This window comes from Lichenostomus cassidix, chromosome 26 (assembly GCF_008360975.1).
Source record: "Lichenostomus cassidix isolate B80296 chromosome 26, HeHo_3.0, whole genome shotgun sequence".
Taxonomy (NCBI): domain Eukaryota; kingdom Metazoa; phylum Chordata; class Aves; order Passeriformes; family Meliphagidae; genus Lichenostomus; species Lichenostomus cassidix.
In genome coordinates, this window is record NC_139506.1 from 237,308 (window position 1) to 255,611 (window position 18,304).

The following is an 18,304-nucleotide window of genomic DNA, read 5'->3' on the forward strand; positions in this document are numbered from 1 at the left end:
AGCAGCTGGAGGAAGGAGCAACTGGCTTGGGTTAAAGGCTCTTGGGGAGCAGCAGGGATGTCGAGGACATGAGGACAGGGGTCGCACTCTGGGGTGCTTAAGGGACAGCTCTTGGCTCTGGAGGGAACAGGACATGGGCTGCCTTGGCCAACTCTTCCACCTGTGCAACAGGGAAGCTTGGCATGAGAATTTCTGGGTTGGCTTGCCCAGGAACGGGACGGGCTTTAAGGTCCCTTCCAAGCCAAACCCTTCAGGGATTCCATGGTTGTGTGACTCCTGCTGCTGCCTGTCACTCCTCTTCAGAGCCAGTACAGGGATGCCTTTCCAGCAGGAGGGAGCTGCTCAGCTGCCTCTTAGCCTCCAGAGCAGGCTGTGAAGAGGTTTTTCCCTATGGGTTGCTCAAAGGATGGGGTGCCTTTGGGGTCCATCCCTTCTGGCCCAGTCTGCAGGGCATGGATCAGCCCCCTGGGCCCAAGGGTGTTGCAGTGTGCTAATAGGATTTCTGTATATGGTTTATGTTCCAGAAATTTCTCCCCAGCCGGAGTCTGTACCCTCCTCTGTTGTAAACTTATTGGTGTAGTCTTTCCCCCTCCTTGTCTCCTCCCCTCTGGCTTTCTGTGGTTGGCTCTTCAGAGCTAACCACTCCCCTCTTCCCTCTCTTAACCCTCTGCAGAACTTTGCTCGAGGTTCGCCATCTTGGATTTCCAGCCCCTTTTACCCTTCCTCACTTTCCGTCCTTCTTCGCCGTTCCCGGACCCTCACCTGTGGACCTTAATAAATTCCCTGGAAATCTCAGATGGCGACCCTACACTTCTTTTATCACTGCACCTCTACAGTGACTCACGTCTCCAGCAGCTCCACTGCTTGCCGCAGCCATGTGCGCCCCTGGTGTGTTTCGGCCCCGGGCGATCCCCTCTTTATGCGGTGTGGGGTGGTCGCCCATGAATTGCGAGACTGTGCTCCCACACAAGGGGAGCAGGGTTGAGGCTGGAGGCTCTGCCATCCAAAAGGATGTGGCCTGAGGAGCACTGGGGAGAGGAGGGTGAGGGAGGAAGAGGAGACACAACTCGTTAATAACCTTCATTTAATCCTTCAGGACATTGGAAAATGTAGAAATGTCACAGACTCATACACAGTACTGATAATATTTGCATTGCTGCGTAATATTTGCATCAATAGCAAAGCCCTTGATGTCAAGTATAAGACAATCACTTCATACTTTTTTAAAAAATATAAAATAAATGTTTAGAAATATCAGCTGTTATGGCTATTAAATTCCTGAGTTCTGCTGAGTTCTCCCCATCGGTCAGATGCTCCCTGCTACAAGCAGTGCCTGCTCCTCTGCCCCAAAATTCCGTGGGCTCTCGTGCAGGGTCTGGCCCTGCAGGCTGACCATGGCTCGCAGGGAGATTTTCTGTGGAGGGAAAGCAAAGGGAGTCCAAGTGAGTGGCTCCTTCCTGCCTCAGCACTGGGAAGTTCAGTGGCCAAAGGAAACACCAAAGATTTTTGGAAACATCAACAGATCAACTCAGAACCATATGCCTGGATCCCGGCTGTGCTCTAGACTGGCTCCATCATTTGTGTTGTCCTGGAGGAGAAGGCCCCTGTGGCTGTGACTGGTCTGGAAGTGAAGCTAGTCAGGGCCACTTAAGGCCAGTTAAAGCCAACCTGGTGCTGAATCTGTGGTAACACAGCAGGGACAGACTCTGTGGTGGTCACTTAGAGCTGCTCATGGGTCTCCAGCCCTGGTAAGTGATCCGTGCCGGGTTTACAGCTGTACTCTGTCACCTTAAAGGTCTTCCCCAACCAAAATGATTCCATGATGCCATAAAATCTAAGGCTGCCCAGCTGCACCACACCAGGCTATTCAGAAGCAGAGAACATAACTTCTCAGTAACTTGAGGGAGGCAAAGGCTACTCTCAGCTGAAACATCACATTTTCTATATTGGAGCAGTTAACCAAGAACTGGGGTTTTACCTGGAAGTCACGGATGTAGGTAAGGAAGAAGCTGAGGAAGGAGAATGCCAGAGACCACTCGGAGACAGTGCTGATGATGTGGGGGGTGTAGCCCTGTGTTACAGAGGGGGAAAAAATCTGAAAACTGCTGTGGAACCTGCAGTGGCACAAGGATGGCTTGTGACTTGTGACATCCCATGTGAGATCCTGCATCCACAACTATTCCCACTGGAGACCAAAATCTCTTATTGTATCTGGAGTCTCCAAGAATGAAGTCCTGAAGAATGAGAATGACCAGGAAAGCACCTGCTCCAACTGGATGATGACCGCTGGGAATTTAATACCCACCTGCAGAACCTGAAGGCTCAATTCAGAGCTCGACTAACAAAGTGCAGGGAGCTTCAAGGCCCTCCTTGAGATGCAGGAAGGATTAATTTAGAGTTACACTTGAAGATCCAACAGTTTTGTGATATCAGAACTTCAGAAAGTGCTGGCACAGGTTGCCCAGAGAAGCCCAAAGCCAGGTTGGACAGGGTTTGGAGCAGTCTGGGATAGTGGGAGATGTCCCTGCTAACAGCAGGGGGTGGAACTGGATGGGCTTTAAGGTCCCTGCCAACCCACTCCAGTCTGGGATCCCACAGTTCCAAGGAGCTGCGAGCTGGTACAGCTTGGCTGGTACAGCTCTCCTCTCCCACCCCAGTCTGTGTGGGGAGCTGCAGGAAGTTCCCACCTGTCCCTTCAAATCCAGCTAGGTTTGGTCTCCCCACCCCGCCCCCCAAATCACTTACTCTTTCCTGGGGGTCCCAGTGCAGCTTCTGCACGAGGTTCGGCCCATACAGGCCACTGTACAACACTACCGAGGACACAAACACTGAGGAAAGAGCTTAAGGAAGATTCAAGGCCAAGAATGAGGAACATTGAATTTGCAGACTGTGTTGAGCTGAGGCTGTGAGGTCTCAGCCTGAGGAGCAGTAATGGAGCCATGGGCTGCTCACATCGTGCCCTTCAATGTGCAGCTTGTCCCAACCCACTGGTTACTGTCACATGAAAAGTTTAATTTGAACCTAAATCCATTATCTCTGTTCTCTGTGTGTTGAATCTCGTTATTACTCTGATCAAACATGACATCCTCATGGAAGTGTTTAAGCTATGATCAGATGTGAGCACTTAGTGAGCATTTAAATTTAATTTTATTGGCATTTCCCACCCTGATAAGATTCCAGATCTCTTTCTCTGGCTAGATCTCTTTCTCTGTCTTTCTAGATGGCTTTTCAATGTCTCAACCACCTTGAATTCTTGCTGTGGGCCACAGGCTGGAATTCTGTATCACCTGCAGCAAAGAGGATTTTTGGCTTTTCTGTTTGCATCTTAGTCAAGGTTTGAGAACTGCTTTCACCCCATGTGACAGTGATCCCCCATTTAATCCAAGACCTGGATCTTTCTGGAGTGATGCCACTTTTTCAACATCTTACATAGGGAAGGTACCCAAAAAAGTGCTCTTGCCAACACAACAAATGAAACTCAGATCATGAATTTACAGACATTAACTTTGTCAATGGTTAATGAGATTAAACATCAAGAGCCTCCTGATGTGAAAGATTAATTTTGGTGAACAAGGCTGGACTTCCTGGCACAAACATGGCCTTGAGAACCCAGATTTCCAAACCTTATTAAAACATGGATGTGAGTGGTTTAGGAGCTCTGGTTACTGATCTGACCATCAACATGCAATGCTCTGCTAATTGAACTGGACAGCTCTAGGAGCCGGTCGTTACCTGCCTGACTTCTTGCTGCAGTGGGAAGAATTTAATCATCATGATATAAAAATACCTGTTTCCCATTCCCCCCCTCATTACAGTGGATCATTAACTGCCTTGCTCTCGGCTGGCAGTTCTGCTGTTACACTTTCAGCATGGGCTCAGGAGTGTCACATCCACATGGCTTTTAAACCCCTCCAGGGGTGGGGACTCCACCACTGCTGTGGGCAGCTGTGCCAGGACTAGGCAATCCTTTCAGGGAAGAAATTTTTCCCAATATCCAACCTGAACCTCCCCTTGCACAACTTGATGCCTATTCCTCTTATCCTGTCCCTTGTTCCCTGGGAGCAGAGCCTGACCCCCAACTGGCTGCACCCTCCTGTCAGGGAGTTATGCAGAGCCAGAAGGTCCCCGAGCCTCCTTTTCTTCAGGATGAGCCCCACCCCCAGCTTCCTCAGCTGCTCCTGGTGCTCCAGACGCTTCCTCAGCTCTGTTCCCTTCCCTGGACATGCTCCAGCCTCTCCATGTCTCTCTGGTCAGGAGAGGCCCTGAGCAGTCCCCAGGACTGGTGGTGCCCCAGCAGTGCCAGCACAGGGGATGGACACTGTCCTGGCCCTGCTCTGACCCCAGAGCTGACACAAAATATGTTTCCTTCTGTCTTCCAGTAGCAGTTACAACCATTTCATCCAAGGCCACAGACTTCTCCCTGTCCCCATCTTTCCCTTATTACATTATGAGCTGTTAATTTAGAACAATAATTTTCCTTTTTTCCCCCTTTCATCATTATATATGTACACACCATTATTTCTACAATTTCCCTATAATTTTGGTTAAATCACATTGGTACAAAAACCTCTACAGTTTTGAGGTTTGTGGGCTTTTTGGCATCTGTAAGAGGAGCTTAACTTGCAGCAGATCATACTGTTCCATTTTAGCTTCCCCCCAGTTTGGTTATTCACTGTTCAAAGCTGAAAATCTTGTTTGCTAATACCAAAAAGTTCTGTTAGGGACAACAATTCTCCAAGTTTTGAAAATGATTTCCTTGCTCTCTGCCAAGCCCCCTCAGTGGGTGAGGGCCCTTCACTATGGATAACAAACCTGTGCCCCACTGTCCCTGCTCCTCTGACACCTGCAGATTCTATAATCTTGCAGCAGCAGGGAAGGGAGCCCAGTGAGATGCTCCAACCCTGGGAAATGGGGCATATGGTTTAGTGTTGGTATTGGCTGCCAGCCTGGAAATAAGTGAGATTGGTGGGGATTAAACCAGTCACCTGGATACAGCTGCAGATAGCACAGTGTTTAAGCAATGGGTTTTGCAATTTGTGTCTCTGGAATTAAAAAGTTTTAGTTGTTGTCCTGTTTGATACAAAACCTGAGTGTAACTTTCAAATCAAATGTTCAGGGGTGAGCAGGGGAACTGTTGTGGTGCAGCTTCTTAACTCTTCAATGATTCTGGAGAGGAAAATGATCTCTATTTCTGGGTTGGTTTGCCCACATCTGGCATGTATGGACAAAGGGGAATAGATTACCACTGTGAGAGGGCAGGGCTAGAAGGTCTCTCCAACCCAAACCATTCTATGGTTCTCTATTTCTCTAAACCCCATATCTGCTTCCAGGACTTGGAATTCAGAGCTAAAGAGGGATGATGAATTCTGGAGCCAAGGAAAGGTGGTAAGGAATGCCAGCCAGAAATATCTTGTCGTTTGAACTGCAGGATGGGCAGGGAGGAGATCAGAGGTAGAAGTCCTTTCTGACTCACCCTTGGAACGTGCTCCAGAATTGCGTCTCTGGCAACTGCCAGCACTTCATCCCTGCACCGGAGCCAGCTGGCACAGCCAGCCCTGCTCCACATCATCTGTTGGAGTATTTCCTCTTGTGCTACATTCTGCGTTTCTTTTTTAGTTGTATCCAACTATAACACTGTGCACCAGTCCAGTCCTCAGGAATACACTTTTATTTCTTACCTGGCTTTTTCCCCTGTTGAAACTACCCATCCCTTAAGCACACTTCCCTTTGGCCCCATCTCTCCTGATTTAGTCAGACCTTTTGGGGATAAACTCTTATTTTTCCTGTTTTCAGTTTCTGGTGTGCAGTAGGAAAGCGGAGGATAAAGGGTAGTAACCATCTCTCTTACCTTTTTTTTTTTTTTTTTTAATCTCCAGAGGGGATATTAGAAGTATTAAAGGGATTGACCATTTTCCCTGGAATTTCCAGCTTGGAATACAGAACAGGGCACACTACAGGCTGTAAAATCAAGGATGACAGGCCTCTTGTAGCACACGGTGGTGGTTCAATTAAAGTAGGTGTAAATCGTGTGGAGGCTGCTGGGATTTGGTCCTACTGCCCAGGCAAAGGATACTGCTCAGGATGCTGGAAGAGCTCCACAGGAACACGGCCAGGCGGGCCCAGAAGATGTCTTTGCTGTGTAGTTCTGGCTGCATCAGGTAGGACAGGACAGTCTGAACCAACATGTAAATGGCCCCCACCCCGAAGGTCAGGCAGGCTCCCAGTACGTGGATGTAGTACAGGATGCATTTCTAGAGAAAACAAGCGCTGCCTTATGCACAACCTGGTTTAATTTTCTTCTTTAAACCTCTGGCATCTACCCCCTCAATGACTTTCTCCCATCCCAACCTAAGCAGTTCTGGACTGTGCCAGAACTCAGGAGACTTTTCTTGGAAGCCCCATTGGGAGCTGTCTGGAAGCCAGAACCTGCCAACTCCTGGAACTGCTGCTTTTGTTAAGTTCTTCTGGTGAAGTTACAGGTCACAGCTGTACCTCCACTACAGGAATTTGTGAGGGCTCTTCTCATAAATAATGGACAATATCACAGGAACTGGGTGAGAGAATCCTTGCAGGTGGGCAGGGAATGGGAGTGACAACATGAAGAACCTGTCTATTGATGAAAGAGTAAGGAACACAGGACAGACACAATAAAATAAAAATCCAAAATGAGATTAAAAATAATGAGGTTTAGCATTTCTCTGAATGAACTCTGGTTTGAATAAAGATTGTTTGTCAATTTAGTATCTTGGAATACTCTCCGGGAACAAGGTTCAATCAAGCAGCAATACTTAAAAACACCACCAGGAGAACCAACCGTCAAATAGCAAAAATAACTAAAACTAGAAGATACTCCAAAAAATCCAACCAACTCAATATTTATTATTAAAATACATGCCTCGAAAACCCATTTGTATTCAGTCCTTTCCTCTTGTCCCCAGCTTAGCACAGGACCCAGAGACAGGGAACAAAAAATGTCATCTGACCTGCTGCACAAGGCAAGGCCTGGCAGCCTCCTGCACCTCAATCATGCAGGAGATGTTTTCTGCCCTAAACCATGAAATTCTCTGTGTGTTTTACTGAGTAACTCTTAAGATCAAGATTATCATTATGCACTTTCTGTGCACAAATGAATTTGAAGTGCTGCACCCACAGTAAGAATTCTATTTAAGAAAAATGCAGGTTGAAAAGGTGTGTGCTCCAAAATCATGTGCTATGCAGGGAGGTGTCAGCAGAGAGAAATTCCCTATTTTCACACTTTATGGTCTTCACTCACCAGTGGATTTCAGGGAGATTCAGCTCCTTTTGCCTCTAAGCCAGTCCTCAGCATCCCTGGGATATGCAGGTGCATCATTTTGAACTTTTCTCTTGCTCATGAGTAAATGTTACATGAACTGTTATCAAATTAACATGCACCTCCTGGGTTTTGATTGTCATGAAATCCAAAGAAAGTACACAAACCCCTTCTTGAGGGGCAGTGGAGGAAAATCATGGAGTTGAACAGACCCTGAAGGATTCTCCTTGGTGGATGTGGAAGGGGAGGCTGTGACCTCTGAAGGCTCTAGAATATAGTAAATAGATCGAGGCCTTCATAAGAAAAAATGCCTAAAATGAGAGTGCTGAGGTTTCTAAGACAGGGACTGCTGAAGCACTTGGGGAGCTGTGCAAGGAAAAAGGTAGAGCTTTCCAGGAGCTTTTTGTCTTTGGTTTTCCCTGCCCCTAATCCAGCATGAGCCCAAGGTGACACCACAGCCTACAGTGGCTACAGGCATCCCTACAGAGCCCCAAAATCCATCAGGTCATTAATGTACAGAGGCTGGCAATTATACAACCATCTGGCAAGTAAAGCCAATGATGGGCACCTGCTCATGGTGAGATGAGTGGTGAGAATATCAGATTTGGTTTTTTTAGAGTGGAAAGTATTGGGGAGAAAAAAAAATAGAGACTCTGGGATGGAGAAATCAGAATAATTAACATTGCAGATTTATCAAGAATTTGAGAAGATTTGAAGGAAAATCCACCCAAGAGGGCAGCCTTTCCAGAGCTGGGTTTGTGGGGTTGGGTGGTTTTGTTGGCTTTATTTCTAGTTGTAACAAGTTTTTACTATTTGATACCTGATTCTCCTGAGTCAAAATACAACACAGTTGTGGGCTTTCAATTGGATTTCAGGCTTTCAACCCCACTGGAAGGAGATCCAAGTGTGGCTTCTGCAAAGCTTGGGGGGTTATGAATGATTTGAAATGTCATGAACAGCTGCTCACATGTTCCAAAGCAAGTAAGGAATAACTAACGAATTGTAAGACAAACCTTAAATTTTTTAACCATTCTCTGTAGAGAATTTGACAAAAAAGCAGTTTGCCATGGAAAGTTCTGCTTTCAGTAAATCCCCAGTTTTTCAGGTATCTCATAACAGACACAGCTCTGGCAGGAGCAGAGCAGTGAAGGCAGAGCACAAACCTGGAAATTGGCAATAACGCAGAGACCAAAGCAGCTCATCCATCCCAGCATGAGGCCCAGCTTATTCAGCCTGAGGATCTTGGGCTTTTCTGGGCTCAGGGCAGACACTTGTTTGTACCGGACATACATGGTGGCCATCCCTGCCAGAGAGAGCCACAGGCAGTAAGATTCCTGCTGGAGAGTAGTGTCCTTGTTTACCTGGGAAGATGCTGAGTGACAGAGGCAACTTAAAGTACAAGAATTTTCTTAGGGCACACTGAAATAGGAAAGCTGAGAGCCTTGAAGTGAAAATTGAAATAACATAATGGCAAACAAGTCAATAGATTTTTCTGGTCTGTTTCATTTAAAAGCCATATTTAGTTGTTTCCTCCCCTCTCCCCCCGTGGTTGCAGCATAGGTCAGGTGATTGCCTTGAATTTGCTATTCAAGAATTTTTTATTGCTTTTACTTTTCTGTTAGGTTTTTTAATGCATTTCTTTCCCTTCTGGAATATGCAACTGCTGTACTGGCAATTTGTGGATAACATCTGTGACACACACTTTGAATTGCTTAAGAGCATTGAGATGTACTGCTCAGTGTTTAGTTTTTGACTGAGAATTCTGGGCTGTTTAATGACCTGAAGAAGGAAATGAACTTGTTTAAAGCTGTTACACTCTAGAACTACCTGCAGCTCACCAAGGACAGCTTTCCATACTCACCCAAGAAGGTTGAAACATTTAACATGATCCCAAATAAGCATCTTTCAGGTGGTATTGTCCCTGTATCACTGGAAAAGATAAATGGAGTGATACATATCCTACATTATCTATATCTATTTTAAAAATACTTCAAACACAACTTTACTTATTTCGGTCTACAAAGGCAATGTAAGAAAAAAGCCTCCCAGATGTTTTTCACTGAACTTTTCATTACTCCAACTATGCTGTTCTAGTTTTAGCGCTGTAGAAATCACCATGGTAAAGACAAGCTGGCCTTGGAGCAGGGAATGATCATGCTTAGATTGACTGCTCCTTTCATATTGATCTGGATTCCATAAAAGGTGAATAAAAGGGATTAGAACCGGAAAAACGAAGAACATAGAAAACTGAAAGATCAAAGCATGGGTTATATATGTCAGCCTTGATGGAATGAAGTGGGCAATGTAGGTTTTACTATGGATTTACTGGTGCAACAAACCTGGCGACAGTGAGAGGCTTCACTCTGGGCAGGGGAGTGGTGAGGCACCCCCAGTTCCCTTGGTCATCAACATTTTAAGGGTATGTTCATGGAGCCAAAGCTTAGAGTTTTGCACAAAACCAGACACCTTTAAATAGAGTAACACACAAATCCCAGAATCGGTTGCATTGGGAGGGACCTTAAAGCTCATCTTATTCCAGCCAGGGACACCTCCCACTATCCCAGGTTGCTCCAAGCCCCGTTCAACCTGGCCTTGGTCATTTCCAGGGATGGGGCAGCCCTAGCTTCTCCGGGCAGCCTGTGTCAGGGCCTCACTACACTCACAGGGAAGGAATTTCTTCTCTGTCAGTTTAATTTCATTTATAACTAAATATATAATGGTGATAAACAGGAACTTTAGAACTGGAACTGTTGGGTAAGAACTGCTGTTTAAATCTGGAGTTGGGAAGAATTCACAGGAGTGGGGTCAGTTCAGTGCTCTGACACAAGGGTGGAAATCACTGACCTGATGTAGGGCACCAAAGGGTCGACGTGGTGCAGGACAATTGCAGTAATGTAGGAAAATACAAATGATGCTGCTGACCACACAACCAGAGCAACGGGCAGGAATGAGAGGCCTTGCTGGAACCACCACATTTCAGGGCTGATTTCGGCCTCCAGACACTGTGAAGAACCAAGGTTTACTATGAGTTCTCAAATGTTGAGATCCTCAAAGGTTTACCAGGATTTTACTATGAGCTTTCTGAAGTTTTTCTTTCCTTGAGGCAGGCTGTTTCCCATACAACAGTCTTATATTGCTCTCAGTCCTCTCCTACAAGCCCAAAGTGAATACTGACTTCACAGAAGAAAACATAAATAAGCAGAATTAAATCTGGAAATGTTAATTCTGAAGTTCTTAGAAGATCATTAGAAACCAGTACTGTCATTTTACTATGTGCCTTGGATTTGTTGCTGCCAGAAAAAGGTCAAGTGGGTCATTGTGACTCCATTTTCTTCTCAGCGTATATCACAACACCAGACCAGCAGAGTGAGCTGACAGAGAGCTGCCCCTGCAGTGACACTGCAACTGATGGTGGCTGTGGTGGAGCCTCCAGCTTCCATTAACAATCAGCTGGGCAGACTGGAAGAAATGACCCAAAATTACTCTAATACCTGCCCTCATTTATTCCCTGTCAGGCTGTGTGACCCAACAGTTATAGAGTCCCAGGGCTGGAAGGGGCTTTAAACCTCACCTTGTTTCACCCCTGCCATGGGCAGGGACACCTTCCACTAGACCAGGTTGCTCCAAGGCCTGCCCTTGGACATTTCCAGGCGGGGGTAGCCACAGCTTCTCTGGGCAATCTGTGCCAGGGCCTCCCCACCCTTATGGGGAGGAATATCCCAATATCCCATCTAACCCTGCCTTTCTTTAGTGGCACACACATAGGTTTTGTTTTCTACTCTGAGTCCTCTTTGCTTCATTTCCTTGTCTCTCCATAAGGTGCTGATGGGTTCTCTCAAAGCCCTGTGGGGTTTCCTGGGCTCACTGTGTTGATGTTGAGCAAACAGCTCCATTTCCCTACACCTCTTCCTCCCATCCTGTCTAGATTTGGGTATTGCCAAGGAGAAGCCCATGCTGATGTACTTGACAGAGTGGGACAGAAAATGACTTTCCCATTCTGCAAGAATTCTTAAAAATTAGTTTGTTTTTAGATTTATTACTGCTCAGAATGAAATGTCTGCGAAAATATTAAAAAAACATCTTTTGGATGAAATCAAAACCAAAGTACTGTTTAAATCACCCCATGCTATGTTGTAAAATTAACTTTTGGAAGATATTACCTATGGAGGTTTGAGAACATAAACCAAATTCTTTTGTGGAGAATGAATCAGAACTTCCCCATGGATTGTAGTATTAATAATAACAATTTCACTAGAGCAGGTTACTGAGCTCCACCCAGCCTGGCTTCACGAGCTCTCAGCTATCTGAGCTCACCGTTGCTACCAGTCAGAAACCTCAAACTCAAGGATTACTCAGAGCAGCTGCTTTTACAGCTGGGAGGAAAAGGTCCATGTGCAGTGGAGTGAAATGCTGACTGGGTACTCACACTGTCCAATTCCCTAAATCCCAGCCTGACAGCAAATCTGTGTCTCACCCCAGTTCTCTAAGAGCAAGAAGGTGCAGCTGCGCCACCCTGCTGAGCTCACAGAGAGAGAACTGTGACTCCTCCCTACTCTTGCTGCAAGAGGGAAGTAATTTCCTACTGGCTTCAAACACAAAGTTAACAAAAAGTTAAAGGGGCTCTGGAAGTCACCTGGGCCACCCCTCTGCTCCAGCAGGGCCACCAGAGCCAGTAGTACAGGATGACACCCCAAGGATGGAGATACCACAACCTTTCTGGGCAGACTGGGATAACCAGTGCCAGTCACCCTCACAGGGAAAAAGTGTTTCCTGATGGTCACTGGTGAGAAGAGGAGAAAAAGTGTTTCAACATAGTTAAAACTGGAGACTGTAAATGGAATATAAAAACAGACAAAAGTGAAGAGCAAATAATGGAGAGTGCAGATCCAAGAGCATTCAGGCAAATACTTGTATGTGAGAAAAGCAAAATAATGTTGAAACAAATTAGAAGGAGGCACGGTATTGAGAGGTCTTAGGAGGGCATGGCCTGGGGTGTGAGAGGCAGAAAGAAAGGAGAAAGAGAAAAGAAAGAAAGAGGAAGCACCAAGACTAAACAAAAAAAAAGTTGAATCAAAAGTGGGTAAATCTCAGAAGACATCAGAGCTGGTCAACTTTCACAACCTTTGCACAGAATGAAGAATTACAGCCTTGTAGAGGTGAAGGTTCAGCTGCTTGTGAGGAAGCAGGTTGGTAGCAGGTAAAGGTGTTTAACAGGAGAGGTAGTGAATAAGAACAGTGCCAGAATTCCAGTTGCCTGATTTCTTGCCCATTTTTAAGCTAAATATAACATTTGCCATCTGATGATGACTTTAATTTTAAGACTGCAATGCAGTAATGACTGTAACTTCACAATCCCATCTTCAGTATGAGTAAATTTGAAACTTGAAAGATAAATACAGATTTTGCACGACATTCTCTGTTACGGATGTTATGTGCCTGGGTATGTAATTCCCAACTCCAAGCAGTTAGTCTGAATATACTTTTCCTTTCACATTTAAATATTCATAGTGCCTTAATCTTATTTCTGAGCTAACAGATTTTTCCCTGCAAACAAACAAACCAACCACATTCCACATACCTGAGAACAAGGGCATCAGAGGAAATGTTACTTAAGGGGAATCCAAGGTCATTTTTCTGCTGAAGCTCCACATTAGCTTCATTTCTCTGAATCTCTGAGCTATAAAGGAAAATAAGCAAGATGTGAGGTATTTCTCTGTACCTCTTGCCTTGTTTATTCTTCTTAGCACTTTCTATTAGTCATTGCTGCTGACTGGACATGGGATTAGACTGTAGGCTTGCCCCAGTTCTTCCTGCATTCCAAGTAGTTTAAGGAGTGAATGTTGTATGTAGTGGTGCGGTAGAAATGAAGAAAAGTGGGTGTTTAAGGCTCCTTGATTTTAGGAGTTGTCTACACAAAAATTTAACTTGAATTGAGGAGCTTTCAAGAAATGAAGTGAATGCAACTAAAACCAGTTGATCACCCTAAGACCACAGTTTTCACCCCAGGAAGGGAACAGAACACAGAGACTTCCCATTTCATTGTGCACACACATCCCAATGTCCTGCTGGTGCAATGCAAAATACATGGCAGGACAGGGGCTGGAGCAACCTGAGTTTCAGAGGCTCGTTTAAGTTGGAAAAGCCCTCTAAGATCATTGAGTCCAACCATTCCTCTGGCACTGCCAAGGCCACCATTAAACCATGTCCCCAGGAGCCACATCCACATGGCTTTTAAATCCCTCCAGGGATGGTGACTCCACCACTGCCCTGGACAGCCTGTGTCAGTGCTGGACAACTCTTTCAGGGAAGAAATTTTTCCCAGTATCCAACCCAAACTTCCCCTGATGCAGCTTGAGGCCATTTCATCTTGTCTTGGCCCTTGCTCCCTGGAAGCAGAGCCTGACCCCCAGCTGGTAGCACCCTCCTGTCAGGAAGTTGTGGAGAGCCAGAAGTCCTCCCTGAGCCTCCTTTTCTCCAGGCTGAGCCCTCCCAGCTCCCTCAGCCGCTCCTGGTGCTCCAGACCCTTCCTCAGCTCTGTTCCCTTCCCTGGACATGCTCCAGCCCCTCCATGTCTCTCTGGTCAGGAGGGACCCAGAGCTGTTCTCAGGACTGGTGGTGCACAGGGCATGGTCACCATGCTAGGCCTGCTGGACACACCATGGCTGCACCCAGGTGCCACTGGCCTTGTTGCCCACCTGGGCTCATGTCCAGCCACTGTCACCTCAGATCCTTTCCCAGCTTTCCAGCCCCTTCTCCACCACCCTGGGGCATTCCATGGGACTGTTGCGGCCCAAGGGCAGGACCCAGAAATGGCCTTGTTGACTCTCACACTGTTTGCCTCAGCCATGGATCCAGCCTGTCCATTCAACCAGAGATTTCATAACTCCTATCTTCTCCCACAGATTTGGGACGCTGCCTTGGGGATGCAGAGGGGCTGAAGCTCTTAGGGGATGAGGTTCACAGACTATGCAGATTCTCTACCTGCTGAGCATATTTATGTGCCTGTGCAGACTGATTTACCTGGGCTAGGACGAGCTTAGTAAAGCAGAACAGCTATTCCCAACTTCTCCCTGGATACTGCCCTTACAGAATAAATGTGTCCACACAGGCAGCTCATCAGCACTGTCTGCTCCAGAACAAGCTGGGTTGCAGAGGAGCCCTCATTCTGTTAGGATGGGGAATCTCTGCATCCTGAGCTGTCACCTAGCCCAGAGCTGAGCCCTGCACGTGAATTATCATTGTCTTGATGTGGTCTGGCACAAAGAGCAACTTCAGTCATACCCCAGAGCTCTGCTGAGGCACAGCTTCTTTCTAAGAGTGTGGCTGCAGGCTGGCAGAATCACAGAATCAGGAATCTCCTGCGCTGGAAGGGCCTCACAAAGATCATCCAGCCCAACTCCTGGTGCTGCACAGACACCCCAGTAATCCCACTCTGGGTCTCAGAGCATTGTACAAACGCTCCCAGAGCTCTGGCAGCCTTGGGACCACACCCATTCCCTGGGGAACCTGCTCAATGCCCAGCACCCTCTGGGGGAAGAACCTTTCCTTGATAACCAACCTGACCCTGCTCTGACACAGCTCCACCCCTTCCTTGGGCCCTGTCCCTGGTCATAGAGAGCAGAGATCTGAGCTATCCCTCAGGAGAAATCTGCAGCCTCCCAGGAGGTTCATCCTGATGGCACTGGTTGGTCTCTGCCCCTCTTGCCTTCCCCAGCAGAAACCCCTCACTAACTTTCCTTACACTAAAAACCATTTCGTAAACTTTTCTTCCATTAAATTCCCTTATGTCAGTCAAGATTTTCTCTGAGTTCTTATCTTGCTTCATCTCTCTCTCCATTAAGTATTTTCCAGTGGAATCAAGTCAGTTTTCCCACTGTTCTGGGGGCAGACTGTACATCCCCAACACAGGCTTCAGTCTATGCAAATCCCTGTGCATAGTAACAGCATTGTGTACTCCAGGCTGTCCCACCTTCCCGCTGTGCAGCTGCCCCATGTCCCTGACTGCTCCCAGGCTCTGTCAGGGCACAGAACGAGACACCAGGAAGCAGAAGGGAATTGCCACATGCCAGCTGCAAGGTCCTGTGATAAATTATTAACACCTCATCCTGTCCCACTGTTTTCAACAGGGAGAAGGAAAACACACTCAAACTCCTTGTTTCATAAGCTCATTTGCAAGCAGATTATACAACAGCAATGGCCAGCCTTGATTTTCCACCTAACTATGATTTTCTTAAGCATTTATCCTGATCCTCAGGCACTTTGGAGTTCTAAGGGTTTTTTTAAGCTCCAGGTTGAGTATCACAGATTGTTTCCATCATCAAGAGCAAGTGAAAGAAGTGTTTCAAAAGCAAAGGAGATGTTAATCCTCTTGGAGGTGTTTCTCCCAGTGCAGGAATGAAGCCACATCCTGCCCAGGCTTGAACATGCAGAATAGAAACACCAAAGCAAAATGAAAGCTGGACAAGACCATCAAGGGCAGAAAGTACACGTTACCTGGAATGATAAAGCTGCAAAGATGGATGAAGTATGTGAGGAAAAGAAATTCCTGAATTATTGCTGATCCCTGGATTGTCAACCTGCTCTGTCAGCCAGACAGGCAGAAATAAAGCCCTACCAAGGACACTCCTTTTTGTCTTCACCAAATTGTCCAGCGGACAGTGCTGAGGGAAGGACAGAAGAATTTGTCTGTGCCTTCCCAAGCAAACAGAGGCTGGATGGGGCTGAGCCCAAAAACTCTTTGCACAACTGCCTGTCAGGTCCCACTGATAAGCCACAGGTAAAGGTCACTGATCCTCAAAGCACTGATGTAAGGAAGTAGGAAATGTGTCACCTCTGCTGTCCCTGCTGCAGGGTAATGACAAGTGACTCATTTTGAGTGTTTTCTTGGTACAGACACCAAAAAAGTTGCCATGAACTCTTTTCATCCCGGGGGGCAGCTTGCAGGGAGTCTCCATGTTCTGGCCCTATTCCTGTTCCCTGGCTGGGAAGGCACAGCATGGCAGGGAGCCAACCCAAACAGTGCCAGGCACAGGACACTGTGACACAGTCACAGGCCTGCTTGGGACACCTGGCACACTGTGACAGCAGCCGGGTGCTCCAGCTGATCCGGGAGCTCCGTGTCAGGGATGAACCCACAGCACCTACCAGTCCCACCTGCCACAGGGAGCAGCTAAAAACACCTGAGTCCTCGGAGCAGTGCCACAGAGAGATTCCCACGGGACAGCTGGGACTGGAGTCACTGCAAAGTCAGGGAGGGAGTAGGGGTGCTGGAGGCGATCAGAGAGGAAAGGGGAAAGGGACCAGGATGGAGGGAGGTTAAGGAGAGGAGGGGAGAAAGGGGAAGCTGAGGGCAGAGAGATGAAGGGGCAGAGGGGCTCAGTGGGGTCCTCGGGGTAGAGGGGTTACTGGAAGTGACGGAGGGTCCCTGGGGCAGCTGGGACAGTGACGGGGGAGTCACTGGGGCTGACAGAGTTGCACGAAGGGGGTGAGGGGATTTGTCAGGGGAGGGAGGGTGGACACTTGAGGTTCCTGGAGGTCCCGAAGGGCGGCGGGGGCTGCAGTGGGGTGGGGGGCACAGAGCAGAAGTAGGGTGGGGGTGACATCGAGGGGGTCAAGCGACACTGGGGGGTCTCTGAGGGGATGACAAAGGGGTCTCCGACGGAGTGACAGGGACACCGTAAGGTCTCTGAGGGGGTGACGGGGATCTCGGAGGGGGTAACAGCGGGTGACAGGGACACCAGGCGGCCGCGGTGAAATTCTAGGGAGAGGGATGACGGGGAGGCCGGGGAGCGGTCGCTGGGGGTGACAAAGGTCGCTGGGGAGAAGTGGAGGGGAGGTTGGGGGAGTCTCTGAGGGGGTGACAGGGGTGGGAACGATGCGGGTTTGGATCCCCCCCGTGCCGTCCCCCCCTTACCTCAGCCGCTCCCGCGCCGTCCTCGCACCGCCCCGGCCCCGCCCCCAGCGCGCGCCGCCACTACTGCCTCCTTTCCGGCCGTCGCAAAAGGGGCGTAAAAAAGCACCGCCCGGTGCGGGGAGAGGAGGTAATGCCGGGAGTGCACCGGGGTTGGCGCGGCGCGACTTACACGGGCTCCCCTCGGCCGGACGGAGGCTCTGAGGGCGCGGGTGGCGCTTGGGGGAGCTCTGAGGTGGGGCTGAGCCCGGGCCTGGGCCGGGCCGGGGTCTGGTGGGGCCCGGGCTGTGCAGCGAGCGGGGGCGAAGCGTCGGCGGGGCCCGGGGTGCCCTGGGTGCCCTGGGCCCTCCCCGGCCGGGTGTTTGCCAGGCCCGGTGGGAGTCGCGCGGCAGCTGGGCCGGGCTGGGGATTTGTTCTGGGAGACGAGGCGCTCCTGGGCTGTTTTTCCCCCAGCTCATTCCCTCAGAATGAGGGGAAAGCCCGATTTTCTGCACTGGTACTCATTTTTCTGGTTATCCAGGGCAACACCCACAGGGACCTCCGCGGTGACTAAGTCCGGTCTCTTGGTGACTGGAGAGGTGCAGCTCTGCTTTCTCCCGAGCTTATCGAGCAAGCCAAGGCCTTGCTGCTTTCTCCTGTCTCTGACGGGGCTGCTTGAGGTGGCTTTTCACTGCTGAAGTTTGCCTTGCTGAGGGTGTGGAGAGTGGAACTGAGAGCACCTGTTCTTAGGCCAGTGGTGACCTTTGATTTACACAGCATGTTTTCTCCACCTGTGCAGTGCAGATGGTTTTAGAGCTCTCTGTCTTCTTCCCTTCTCTGCTTTATTTGCTAGACTTCACACAGGTTTTCTTCTTTTCTTCTTTTTTTTCCCTGGCTGTCTCCTACAGATAAGTACCAAACTCTTACTTAGTCTCCTTTCTCTACTGCTTCTCCTCTGCTTCTTGTGGAGCATTACATCTGGCTGGTCACCTGCTTTCAAGGGAGATGGAACATTGTGAGAGTCCTTGTTTGTGCTGGAAAAGCTGTTCCTGGCCCTGTAATTTCTTTTCACAGCTGCCTTATGCTGTCTCTGACCAACTCTCCAACTCCTGCATGGTTCTTGC

At 48.3% G+C, this 18,304-nt stretch overlaps 2 protein-coding genes across 10 annotated transcripts in view; one reads left to right on the forward strand and one right to left on the reverse strand.

Annotated features, from left to right (window-relative positions):
- Positions 1 to 1,067: 1,067 nt before the first annotated feature.
- Positions 1,068 to 17,856, reverse strand: DRAM2 (DNA damage regulated autophagy modulator 2). Of its 6 annotated transcripts, none has more exons than XM_085083154.1 (9): positions 17,205 to 17,243; positions 12,870 to 12,968; positions 10,136 to 10,293; positions 9,153 to 9,220; positions 8,455 to 8,594; positions 6,074 to 6,251; positions 2,746 to 2,828; positions 1,979 to 2,071; positions 1,068 to 1,414 (listed from the first exon to the last, which is right to left on the reverse strand). In XM_085083154.1, exons 3-9 carry the CDS (start codon positions 10,264 to 10,266, stop codon positions 1,307 to 1,309), a joined length of 801 nt encoding a protein of 266 aa, XP_084939280.1. In that variant the 5' UTR covers positions 10,267 to 10,293; positions 12,870 to 12,968; positions 17,205 to 17,243; the 3' UTR covers positions 1,068 to 1,306. The 6 variants fall into 6 exon arrangements, with proteins under 6 accessions (XP_084939280.1, XP_084939279.1, XP_084939276.1 ...); XM_085083153.1 differs by having other exon boundaries at positions 8,455 to 8,663; XM_085083150.1 differs by lacking the exon at positions 10,136 to 10,293 and having other exon boundaries at positions 17,205 to 17,674.
- Positions 16,381 to 18,304, forward strand: part of CEPT1 (choline/ethanolamine phosphotransferase 1) — a 32,651-nt gene continuing 30,727 nt past the window's right edge. For 2 of the 4 annotated variants that reach the window (XM_085083159.1, XM_085083155.1), the window contains exon 1: positions 16,381 to 16,536. The gene's annotated coding sequence lies outside the window, so the exon portion shown is untranslated. Of the gene's footprint in view, positions 16,537 to 17,235; positions 17,437 to 18,304 lie in introns of those variants that run through there. The other 2 variants (XM_085083156.1, XM_085083157.1) reach the window with 2 other exon arrangements.